The sequence below is a fragment of the Phacochoerus africanus genome, chromosome 15 (genome assembly GCF_016906955.1).
Source record: "Phacochoerus africanus isolate WHEZ1 chromosome 15, ROS_Pafr_v1, whole genome shotgun sequence".
Classification (NCBI taxonomy): Eukaryota; Metazoa; Chordata; class Mammalia; order Artiodactyla; family Suidae; genus Phacochoerus; species Phacochoerus africanus.
The window spans coordinates 121,601,390-121,613,576 of record NC_062558.1 but is presented as its reverse complement, the minus strand read 5'-3'; the positions used below and the strand labels follow the sequence as shown (position 1 = coordinate 121,613,576).

Here is a 12,187-nt window from a genome sequence, read left to right as displayed (position 1 = left end):
TTCTTCCTCTCCCTCCTGCTCTCTCTCTCCATCCTTCATCTCTCTTGAGAGGCAATCTCACCATCTTCAAAGGACATCGCCCCAGCCCCACTCCTGGTTCTTCCTCATGGCTACAGATTGACCTATTTTATCTAATGAGAAAGAGAGGGAGGAGGAAATGCTTGGCAGTTAGAATTTTCTTCAGCAAGGAAGGGGAAAGGCAAAGAGGCTTTGAATAATCCCACAGAAATAATTCTCAGGCCAGGAGTGAGAGAACAGGATGATTGCCATGTGGCTTAAAACAGAGGTGGGGGCACTGGGCTGCAGCAAGGGGCAGACTGAGCATCACCTGAGATGGGGGGTCCTGGGAAGGCTCGGATTTAAAAACTCTCCAGCTGTGAGCACTGTTCTCCAGAAGCTTCACACATGTGTATACGTGCATGCAGGCAGAAAGGCACAAATACATGTGCACCTATACACGTGTGCTTAAATAATAGGCTTAAGCCTTTCTGTCCCACCTCACAAAGCAGTAGGAGGGGGGATGGTGGGGCCGGGAGGATTGCCTGCTTTCATGGGAGGAAGAGGCCCAGGAGGGAGATTAGGCTGCTGGCCTGAGGCCAGGGCGCCACAGAGGCTGGAGATCCCTCTCCTCCCGACCCTGTCCAAAAAAAAAACTAACCACAAAAGGCTGGACAACATACTAAAAGAGTGGCCTCGAAGTTCCCGTTGTGGCTCGGTGGTTAATGAATCCGACTAGGAACCATGAGGTTGCAGGTTCGACCCCTGGCCTCGCTCAGTGGGTTAAGGATTCGGCGTTGCCATGAGCTGTGGTGTAGATTTCAGATACAGCTCGGATCTGGCGTTGCTGTGGCTCTGGTGTAGGCCGGCGGCTATAGTTCCGATTGGACCCTTAGCCTGGGAACCTCCATATGCCTTGGGTGCGGCCCTAGAAAAGACAAAAAGACCAAAAAAAAAAAAAAAAAGAAGAGTGGCCTCCACTGGGTGGAAAAGGCCTCCAGCTCAGGAGATATATGGAGCTGGAAGGAGGAAGGGTGGCCGGGAAAGTGGCCTCTGGAGAGAAGATCCTGAGATAAAAGATCCTTAGATAAAATAAGGGACAAGCTAGAAGGATGATCTTCGGGGTGGGAACAGAGTGAGAGGGCCCCACTTTGGCCCCCAACTGAGCCTTGGTGTGTGGGTCCTCAGCTTACATGTTTTTTAAAAATATATATATATTTTTTTCTTTTTTGGCCACCGTGTAGCATACGGAGTTCCTGAGCCAGGAATCAGACCTGAGCCAGGAATCAGACCAAAGCTGCAGCTGCAGCAACACTGGATCCTTAACCCACTGTGCTGGGCCAGGGATCGAACCTGTGTCCCGGCTCTCCCAAGATGCCGCCAGTCCCATTGCACCACAGTGGGAACTCCCTCAGCTTCCATGTTGTCCACTGGCTGTCCAGAGTCTCAGGGTTCCTGTGGCAGGAAAAGGGCCTCTGGGAGAACTTAGGAGGCCCCTGATGGTGAGGGTGGAAAGCAGCCTGGCTGGCTGGCTCCCACCTTCCTGAGCCGAATTCGGCCCTGTGCCAGGATCAGATGAGGGGCTGAGTATGCCCTGCCCTTTGTCACACTCTGGGCAGTGGGAGGATAAATAAGAAAGGAGAGAGGATGCAAGTCCAGATGGAGTGGGGGAAATCAAGGGTCCACACAGGTGGAGCCCAAGTCAACCTGATCTGCAAATCCCTTCCCTGGACAGAACCACCCAGGCTGGCTATGACCTAGGAATTGCCCAAGGCCTGCCTGTGGGAAAGTCAGGAAGGCTTTATGGAGGAGGTGAACTTGTAGGACCTTAGGTAGGTGGGAAGGAGGAGCCCTGAGACTCTCCCAAGCCCCAGGGGGGGGGCCTGGAGCTGGGCCCATGTTGAGCTTCCAGACCTACCTCTCTGCCCCTGATCTCTGCTGAGTCCTGGCTGCAGGGTGTGTTGTCGGGGGTGGGGGGGGGGGGGGGGTGGGGGCGGTGTGCTGGGAAGAGGTCAGGTTTAATTATTAATCATCTGACCAGCCTAATCAGCCCAGACCAAGGTATCGCTATTCTAGGGCTGTGAAATCTCCACTCACCAGCCCAAGCCCCTAGCACTTTCTAGACTTTGGGGGAGAAGAGTGTCAGGCTCCTCCCTGCAGCCCCTGGGGCTTCAGGAGACATGGATTAAGTGTGGGCACCAGGCAGGCAGGCGTGGTTTCCAAGATTCAGGGTGAACCCAGGCCATCCACCCAGTGCTGACACAACTGTCATAAACCGTGTTTTGTTCCCAGCTCTGCCCGCCTGGGAAGGTCCCTGAGAACTGGGTGGGCCTGGCTAGGTTGGGGATGCCAAGTGAGGACAGATAGGTTTGGAGAGGGGATGCCCCTCGGGACACGGAGAGATGAGGCTGGCACAGGAGACCGAGCTCTGTGGCTGTAGAAGAATCTGTTTAGAGGTAGAGCTTTGGGCAATACAAGCAGGGTTTGTGTCACCAACTGTCAGAACCATCTCCCAGTCCTTGGTGGGTGGGAACCCAGAAAGAAAAGATGGACAGAGCCAAGAGCGAGAGGTGGGGACTGGGGTTGGGGGTTGGGGTTGCTGGCACCACTCCAAGGACACATCTCATTTCTACAGCCAGCAGTGGATGAGGCCTCTGAACCTCAGGCTCAGGCTTCTATTGCTGCAGCCAGTCCCAGGGATGGGCTGCTCAGTCCTTTAATCAACAGCCACTGATGCCTGTGCTCTGGTGGGCACAGGGCAGCAGATCCTGCTCCCCCCACCCCGCCCCATGGCTAATGCAGAGACAAACCTATAAACAAATCACAAGGCAACCTGATAAGGGCTACAAAAGAGAGGCCACTGTGTGTGTATAAGAGGACATAGTACAGGAGCAGTAATACCTGTGGGCTGAACAAAGAGGGTCCAGGAAGCCTCCATAAAGGAGGTAACACCTACCATGAATGTTAAAGGAAGTCATAGTTTCTATAATTCAAAAAGATACATGTATCTCTATGTTCATAGTAGCACTATTCACAATAGCCAAGACGTGGAAGCAGCTGAAATGTCCAATGACAGATGAATGGATAAAGAAGATGTGGTACATATATACCATGAAATACTACTCAGCCATAAAAAAGAATGAAATAATGCCATTTACAGCTATGTGGATGGATCTAGAGATGATCATGCTAGTGAAGTAAGCCAGACAGAGACAAATACCCTATGATATCACTTATATGTAGAATCTAAAATATGACAAATGAACTTCTCTATGAAACAGAAACAGACTCACAGACATAGAGAACAGATTTATGGTTGCCAAGAGGGAGGGGGAGAGGGGAAAGGATGGACTGGAAGTTTGGGGTTAGCAGATGGCAAACTACTATATATAGAATGGAGAAACTACCAGGTCCTACAGTATAGCACAGGGAAATATATTCAATATTCTGTGATAAACCATAGGGGACAAAAATACAAAAAGGAATGTATGTATAACTGAATCATTTTGCTGTACAGCAGAAATTAACACATTGTAAATCACCTATACTTCAGTAAAATACATTTTCAAAAAAAAAAAGAAAGTCATAGTTTCCAAGTAGAGAGAAAGGAGATGGGCGTCTAGGCAGTAGGAAGACCACATGCAGAACCAAGGAGCTGAGAAGGGGCCAGTCTGGGGACCAATGCATCATTGCGCATGGCTGGACCACAAGTGGAAGCTGCAGGGGTGAGAAAGTGGGTGGAGAAGAGGCAGGCTGAGCAGGCTTAGCTGATGCCAGGCTGAGGCAGAGGAGGAGCAGGACCACAGAGGCCAAGATGGCACAGGAGTCAGTCTGCCCCAGGGCCACACCTGTGTTTGCTACTGAGTGGGACGTGTCCTCTGAGGTGGGAGGATGGTCACGGGACCAGATCTCCCAGCAGGCCTGCAGCACATAGTCCCAGGGCTGTGGGAAGTGCAAGGACAGAAGCAGCGACCACAACCCTCTGGTGACTGACCTCGTGTCTGTCCCACTTTCACTCTGACAACCTCAGGCAGGCACAAGGCACGAGGCACACCGGCAGACTCGGGTAGGGGGACGTTGACATTTGACCGAGCTTGAATAAGTTCACTGTGGATTTGTTCACTGTGGATTTGACACAGGGACTCAAGGGTCCTGAGGCCCAGCACAGGGACCTGCCTCAGAACCAGAAAGTTCTCTCCCTCCCAGCCTTGCAGACACGTTGGGAGGCAGTGTGGAGACTGAGAGCTCTCAATGGGTGGTCCTCTGCCCCCTTCTCCCCGGGGCAGGTCCTTATCAGACAGGTGGTTTCCAGGCTCAGCCTGAGGAAGTCAGTGCTTTCCAGTAGGGCTGGGATCCCTCCTGGCTGTGATTGGCCCATGGGGGAACCCCAAAGACTAAATGCCCTAGAGATTTTTCCAGAATTCAGAACCTCAGTGTCCCCAACCACAGCGCTCTGTTCTCAGGTGACTGCGCTGAGCAGTCAGATGGTAGCCCTGTGACAGTGGCCTCCCTGTCTTAGGAACATGGCTCTTGGAAGCTCAGCCAAATAACAAGAGAAATTGAAAAAGTTTCGGGGGGGAAAAAACCCCAAAAACACAGCAACTCAAGCCAGCACCCTGGCTCAGGTGGGCTAGGCAGGCATGAGCAAAGGTCACGCCTTTGGACACTGGGAGGCTTCTGACATCACAATTTCACATGGACCAGAAACCATCCTAACGTTCCCTGCAGAGGGGCCTCTACTCTGTTCTTCTCCAAAATTGGACTGCCAGCTACCTAAGGATATTCTCCAAGCCTCTCAGTGCCTCTGTCCACACCATGTACAGTCCCAAAGGAGAATTCTTCTAGAATATGGAATCGAGCAGAGAAATTTCCCCAGATAAACTGGAATACTCTACCTTAACACGGAAATCCAAGTAACAGAGCATGTTTGTTCTTTTTGCCTTGGCTCCCAGGAGGCTCTCAGTCACAGTTCATGCTTATTTACCACCACTGCACCAGCCCTTACTGCTCACATGCTTACCGCCTCCAGCTTTCCTCAATCTTCACTTTAAAATTTTCTGTTGGGTTAATCTGGTCACATGTGACCTGTGTCATATATTATCTCAACTCCTTGTTGTTAAGAGGTGGCAGGTAAATAAACCATAAAGTTTCACTCAGGAAAGATGGGTTAAAGTACAAAGTCTGGCCTGCATTTGGGGGCCACGAGAAATCCCCTTTTGATCACGCCTGATACCCCTAAACTCCCCAAGAATAGAAAAACAGGGTGCTTTCCTTCTCTTCCAGAAGCGGAAGCAGCCCCCCAACACCAGGCCCTCCTCCCCTGGTGAATACCCCTGAGTGAGAAGAAACAGTGTTTCTTTGGCACCTTCCCTTCCTGCCTATTTTCCTGCAGTGTGGTGGGTGGAGGCCTCTCTTTAGCTACATTCTAAGGAGGGGAAGTGTTGAGATCAGTTTCAGGAATTTAACAATCAGGGTGTCAGTCAAAAGCACCTGAGTCTAGCTAAACAAAGCTCTCTTATCCTCCTGAGCTGCTGTTCCTGGTGTACCAGGGGTCTTGAGGTTTTAACAACAGGCAGGAACAAAAGACCACCCCCCGGCCTGAGATGGGCAGAAGAGAACAGTGGCTAAAATCAGGTTTGAGAGGCATGTGGATGTGATTTGAATCCCAACTCTCAGCCACTTACTAGCTGTCTGCCCCTGAGCAAACCACTTTGTGTCTTTGAGCCTCATTTCCCCCATCAATGAAATGGGAAAATAATGCTGTCTCCCAAACATGGTAAAGAGGCTTAGAGACAGTATCCCTACCGAGTACAGTGGGGGGTGCAGACGGGCTTAATAATCCCCAGGGCTACAGTTAGTTGGCATTAGTGGTGACTGGTGGAGAGCAGGAGACAGAGTGTGTGTGTGAACCCCCACGGGCAGTGATAAGGTCCTGGGGGACACTGTGACTCCAGTCTCCCCAAAAGGCCTGCTGACCACACAGCATTCTGCCCTGAAGGGCCTGCCTATCACCAGGAGTCCTAATAATCACAATGCATTGGTTCAGCCATTAACGAGGATAAAGACACCCTGACACAAGCCCCAAACTCACCCCCTACCACTGCCAGTTCCCACCACCTCCATCAGCCATGGCCAGACTGCCTCCTCCCCTCTCTGTCCCCCACCTTCAAGTCTTTTCCACGCTGGAGTCTCCCTTACCTTGAATGGTCTCCATTCACATCCATCCTGCCCTTCCCTCTAGTAAAATAAATGTCCCGTCTATTCCAGGAGCTGCTGGGAAAGTCCCCGGCTGACATCGAGGGCAGCGTTTTTTGAGTGTGAGCAGTGGACTCCACCTGCACTGAATCACTCCACGAGGAGGCTTCTGCTAAAATGCAAAGGCAACCTGTAACCTGGTGAGACAGAATCTCCACGGAGGGGGCTGGGAATCTCTAACAAACTCCCCAGGTGATTCAGATCCATACAAAGCACAAGAGTCAATGGTTTGTCTTTCTCATTGCTGAAGACCAGCTGGGGCTAGACCTAGAAAATTCATGAAATAATTTAGCTGAAAGAATCTAAACTCCCCATGTGGGGCCACCCAGGAGATCTGGATTCTGTTCTTACCTTATACCATTAAGCTGCGTTGCTTTAGGCAAGTCATTTCCCATCTCTGGGTCTGTTTTCTCATCTGTAAAAGGAAGGGCCAGGACTTGGTGGTCTCTGGGGCCATGCTCCTCTAACCTGCTTGGAAATCCATTTGGGATAGGATCCTTTGTAGGGCCGGCATGGTGGGAAAGGAGAACAGGGGGCCGTTGGTAGTGAGCCCAGAGGTCCTATCTATCACTGCCTAGCTAGACAGCCAAAAGTTGCTACTGATGTTCAGGGGGGCACAGAGGTGTCAAGCCAGATGGCAGCCAAGCTCAGTGTCTAAGTGGCCTGGCCTGTGGGGCTGTGAGGAGCAACAGGACTGTCCAGACCACAGCAGAGTCAGGCCGGGCAGTCAGATGCTGATGCCTGGGTAGAGGAGGGAGCCTAGAGAATGGCTCTAAGTGTTAGGGCCCCAGCCCAGTAGACTGGCTCAGAACCAGGCTGTTGGGCCCTTAGGACATTAGAGAGCAAATGGGAGCCCCCAGGCATGGCAGGAAACTGCAGCTCAGGGGGCTCCCTCGCAGGATGGCTCTATTGCACAGTTCCCAGGGTGCCATCTCACACAGTATTAGGTTCGTGGTGCCCCCTAGAGGTGTGCCATGGGGAGGCCATGCTGGAACAAGGCACCAGGGACACCCCCAGCCACACTGGATCCTGAACTTAGGGCAGCAGGATGAGCTCTGGCCCAGGGGTGCCCAGCCAACCCTTTCAGGGAAGGATGTTTCTCCACCCCTCCTGGTTGGGAACTGGAGGCCTGGGCTCAGTCCTCTGAAGGCCACAATAGGCAGGGGGTGGGGTGGAGCAGGAACAAGCTTGACAGGAACTTTTCTCAGATCTACAAATCTGCTCCCACTAATTACAGGCAGCCCCACTCATTTTGCCCTCTGGGGCCAGACTGTCCAGCCCCTCCCTGTTGACAGGAACACTGCCAACAGGAGGGGAGGGCCATTCAAAGGACCTGCCAACCGGGGGCCCAGGAGATTGGCATTGTTTTGCTAGAAGAAATGGTCGAGAACTTAAGAACCACTGAAATTTGGAGAGTGGTTGTCTGGAGCACAAATTCCAAAAACAAAAAACACTCAAAGCCACGGCAGCAGAGCAAGTGCTTTCACTAGCAATTATTTTAACCCTGAAACAACTGGGGACCCGCCCTTATGCCCAAGGAAGTGGAACTTTGGAAGCCACAGGGAACAACAAGGTACCCACCACCTCACAGGACTGGAACCACTAGAAACGGCCTGACCCTGGTGCAGGACCACAGGTTCGGCCACTTGAAAACCTGGGAACACTAGGTGAAGGACCAGGGGTTTATAAGAGGCCAAGAGATATTTCTATCTGAGCCTTCAAAAGGAACAGCAGCTCCTCACTTTCCCTGACTCAGCCCTTCTAGAGGTCCACCTCTGAGAAGCTCTGGTTCCCCCAGAGGCCCGAGTGGAAGCTCTTGTGTCTTCTTTTTTCAACTCTTTAGAGAGATGCTAGATTCAGAGTGAGACCAAATTCCAACCTCTGGGCTCAGGGAACATCCTCCAGCCAAATGTCAGGGGAGCCCTGCTTAACAGAGGGCTACTCACTCACAAGCTTTCAAATTCTCTTTATTAAAAATCATTTTTTTTTCCTTTTGTAAAAACAAACACTTGCGGTCAGTTATACAGATCAGGAAAAGTGGTAACGACTTATATATAGGACACTCGACAAATTCCAATACTTTACAAATTCAAACTTAAATGAACTAATGTTTTTCTTCTTCTCATAAGCTCAAAAATCAAACTGGTCCAGTTCCAGGATAATCCAGCAGATCACAGCCTCAGACTGTCAAGGGAAACCCTGATACTAATGGCTGCTGCTCACGCCAACATCAAATTTACCAAATTCTTCAGGAATAAACTCTGGATAGGCTTTATTTCAGGTGTTTACAATAAAGAGAAAAGTACACCGGCCTTTTGTCATATTAACCCAGGATATGAATGAAAAGCGGCTGCTCTCCAAGAACCTTTTGGGGGAGACATTTTGAAATGGTTAACAAACACGGAAGAAAAGCTTTAAAAAATAAATCAATATTTTCCTGGTTGCTTTTAATGCTGCATTGTGTATGACACACGTAGGGATAAAAAGTGCAAATTATAGAGTGGGTGAAACTATGCCAATGGAGTTGTATAAAAATAAATAAAAATAAATATATATACACACAAATATAGGATCTTGGATGATTTTTTTTAAACTGAAGGTTCTGATTGAATGCAAACATCCAATTCTCTTTCCTTCCCAGGACCATTTTCCAGCTTTAAAATACGGAGAAGGTCAGTCTCTCAGCAAGGGAGCCATTACATTACTAGGGAATACGGCTGTTTGAACAGCCATCCAGGTTTCCATGGAAACACGGCTGGAGGGATGAGCTGGCAGGGTCAGCTTCCACTTTAATGGGAGAAAAGATGGCCAGCCTCTCTGAAAATGCAGTTTTAGCCTCTAATGGAGGCAGTAGGCTTTTCCCAGCAAGGTTCAGTGAGGAGGCCCAGAGAGCTGACCCTTGACTTCCCTCCATGGGAAGAAAGACACACAGGGTCAAAGGTTTTTCTGAGAAATGGAAAAGGCTGGTTTCCAGATCAGCAGGAAAAAAACAGAGGAATCGGCCAGGGGCCCAGGTCTGGCTGGGTCACCATTTTCAAACTACTCTGAGACACTAACCTTGCTGAGGCCCCCTCAGCTGCCCAGATGCCAAGTTCAGGTTTTCTGCCACCTGCAGGCTCTCCCTACACCTGACCAAGCTAGTCTGTTTGCCTCTGGTGCTTGTCCGAATTCTTCTCTCTCCCAAGTTCTCAACAGTTCTCTCCTTGCTGGTGTCCACCTGCCCCAAGGTTTACACGTGATTAGCCTGTTAAAATCACGTGATCAATTTTAGCTCCCTTTCTGCACCTCGGTTTCCTCACTGATAAAATGTCAGTGTCGAATTCAGATAACCTCTCCCTCTACCCTTCTGCCTTTAGTGCAGAGGACAGGATGTGCAGTATGGACTTAGTTACCATTAAAAAGAATAAAGCAAAACATTAAAATAAAAATACAATCTCGTCCTTGTCTACCGGCCTGTAGTCAGGAAGACAAATAACAGGAACCACTTTCTAGGGGCTGAGCCAGGATGGCCGCCTCCAGGCGGGTATGTCAGCCTGAGCAAGCAGCACCAGCCTCTCCTCTGACCTTCTCAGGGTTTTCTCCAGGCCTGCAGCTGAATCTTGTTTCCCCAGTACCTTTCTCCAAACCCTTCCAATGGACATCGGACTAGAGACCCTGCAGCCTGTCCCGGGCCTGAAGGCACTGACTGACCTTCAGCATTGCACAGCCCAATGGGAAGGGGCTCTGTGCTTCATAACATTTAACATCAAAGTCTGCACTGCAGTCAACCCTGACATGGCCTTGACCTTCTGTGCAATTGGAAAAGGCCCACCTACAAACACCTGGCAACCCTCAAATGCCTCCCCCACCCCCCAGTCTTGCAGCCTTCTCTCTCTTTGGCTTCCCCTCCCTCTAAGATAGTCTCCCCGTTTAAGAGACTACCCCACCGTGAGGCTGCTGGAGCCCAGAGTGCAGGACCAAGGGCCAGTCAAGGACAGATGCCATGTCCTTGTTTAAGTGTCTTTCAGGCCAACCATGCACAGCTAGGAGGCCGACCTTCAACCGAAGCCTTGATTGACTGCTGTTTCAGCTAGAAGGGGAAGGTGCTTCTGTCTCCACTTTTAAAGTGAATCCAGACCAAATTCAACATTCAGAGCAGAACAAACTGGAGCATCTCCTGAAATCAACGGGAGGGAAGTACATTTGAGGGGAACTTATCAGAGCTTCCAAAATGAAGCTCTGATAAGTTCACCTCTGTAAAATTCATTCAATTTTAAGGCATGAATTGAGAGGACAAAAGAGTTATGAGAATCAGAGCTTTTCAAAAAGGTGTCCCAGCTGGAGGAACTCTCGGCTGCTGCCCACCAACTGCGTAGGGTGCCCCCTTCCAGGACTGTCCAGACTGAGCAAACCAGGCTCAGTGAACCCCAGGATGCCAGGCAGAGAAACTGTTCTGGGTTCACTGACTCGGTTTTCGGCCCTGGAATCCCCGTGAGATCTTTTCTTTGGAAGACTCAGCCTGGCTTGGCCCATCCTATCCCATCAAGAATTTGAACATGGTGAAAATCCCTGAGAAGTTGGATTTTATGAAAAGGCAATGACCCTGGGCACAGAAGGAGGGAGAGAGGGATGGGGAGGAAGAGAGAGAAGCAAATCGAAAGATGGTTTGAAGGAAAACGAGGGCGGGGAAGGAGTGGGTGCCCCTCAGCAGATGGACACACCAGGGTGAGGGTACTGGGAGACGCTTGAGGGGTGCTTCACAAGACTCTGAGGACACATCAGGTGGCGTGGCTGCCTGAGTTCCTGTCCTGGAGGTCAGGAAGGCCCCTCCACGGCTGGCCCTCCTCGCTCTGCTTCCAGCAGCGGCAGGGATGTCAGAGCTTTTTCCTTTCAAAGTGCGGCACGATTCCACTGTCCTCGGGCCTTGGGCTGCCTGCCCCCTCGGTCTCCTTCAGGCCCTCCTCGGCCAGCTGGGACAAGTACTTCTGCAGGGGTAAGAAGACAAAGGGAGGAAGGGAGAGAGATAGTGGTGAGCTGGTGGGAGAGGATGAGGGTTGCCTTGGCCCCCTCCCATCACTTGCCCAGTGGGTGGACCCCCTCTTCTCTCTCCCCAGCTGCTTCTCGGACTCCAGGACTCTTGCTAAATAAGCAGTGAGCTCCGCCTTCTTTATGTTAGTTTACAAATAACAATAATGCGTGACTCAGAAAAGGTGGGAAGTACAGGTCCTAAGAAAAGCAAACACTTCCCTAGCCCTCATCCCCAGCCAAGGGCTGTTCTAACTTTTCTTCTTCTTTTTTTTTTTTTAGGGCTGCACCTGCAGCATATGGAAGTTCCCAGACTAGGGGTCGAATTGGAGCTACAGCTGCCGCCCTATGCCACAGCCATGGCAATGTCAGATCTGAGCCACATCTGCGACCTATACCACCCAGGCAATGCCAGATCCCCGACCACATCCTCATGGATACTAGTTGTATTCATTTCCACTGAGCCATGACAGCAACTCCTAACTGCTTTTCTTCTATAAACGCATTTAATCCTCACAACAACTCTACTTGTTTTCCAGAAAGAGCCCCAGCATCCAGGCAGCATGTGTCTGTGTAAAAGACAGAGGGAGGAGAGGAAGCCTGGAAGGGCAGGGTGGGAAGCAGCTCCTTCCTCTAGCAATTGTGAAAGACAAAACCGCAGCCTGACGCTTGAGATTCCACTCAGCAGGCTTGGAGGTCCTGCAGTGAGGGGGGCCGGCCTCCACCCCAACCCACCGCCCTCACTGCTCCCACTGGCTTCCAGCCCAGCTTGGTGAGACGGTGGGGCTGCTCCTGGGGTTCTGGATTCAAGGCCATGCGACCGACCTAGAAAATGCCCGGGGCCCCAGCTACACATCCCCTTATGGCTGGGGCAGTACAAAGAGCACTGGATCAGGAGTCAGTAAAGTCCCCTGCAGTGGTCTTCACCATC

The 12,187-nt window shown here is 50.9% G+C and overlaps 1 protein-coding gene across 3 annotated transcripts in view; it reads right to left on the bottom strand.

Moving 5' to 3' along the window:
• Nucleotides 1-8,201: 8,201 nt before the first annotated feature.
• RBM20 (RNA binding motif protein 20) overlaps nucleotides 8,202-12,187 on the bottom strand; it is a 206,754-nt gene continuing 202,768 nt past the window's right edge. For all 3 annotated transcript variants that reach the window (XM_047760977.1, XM_047760979.1, XM_047760978.1), the window contains exon 14: nucleotides 8,202-11,216. In XM_047760977.1, coding sequence (XP_047616933.1) covers nucleotides 11,106-11,216 — 111 coding nt within the window. In that variant the 3' untranslated portion in view covers nucleotides 8,202-11,105. The remainder of the gene's footprint in view (nucleotides 11,217-12,187) is intronic.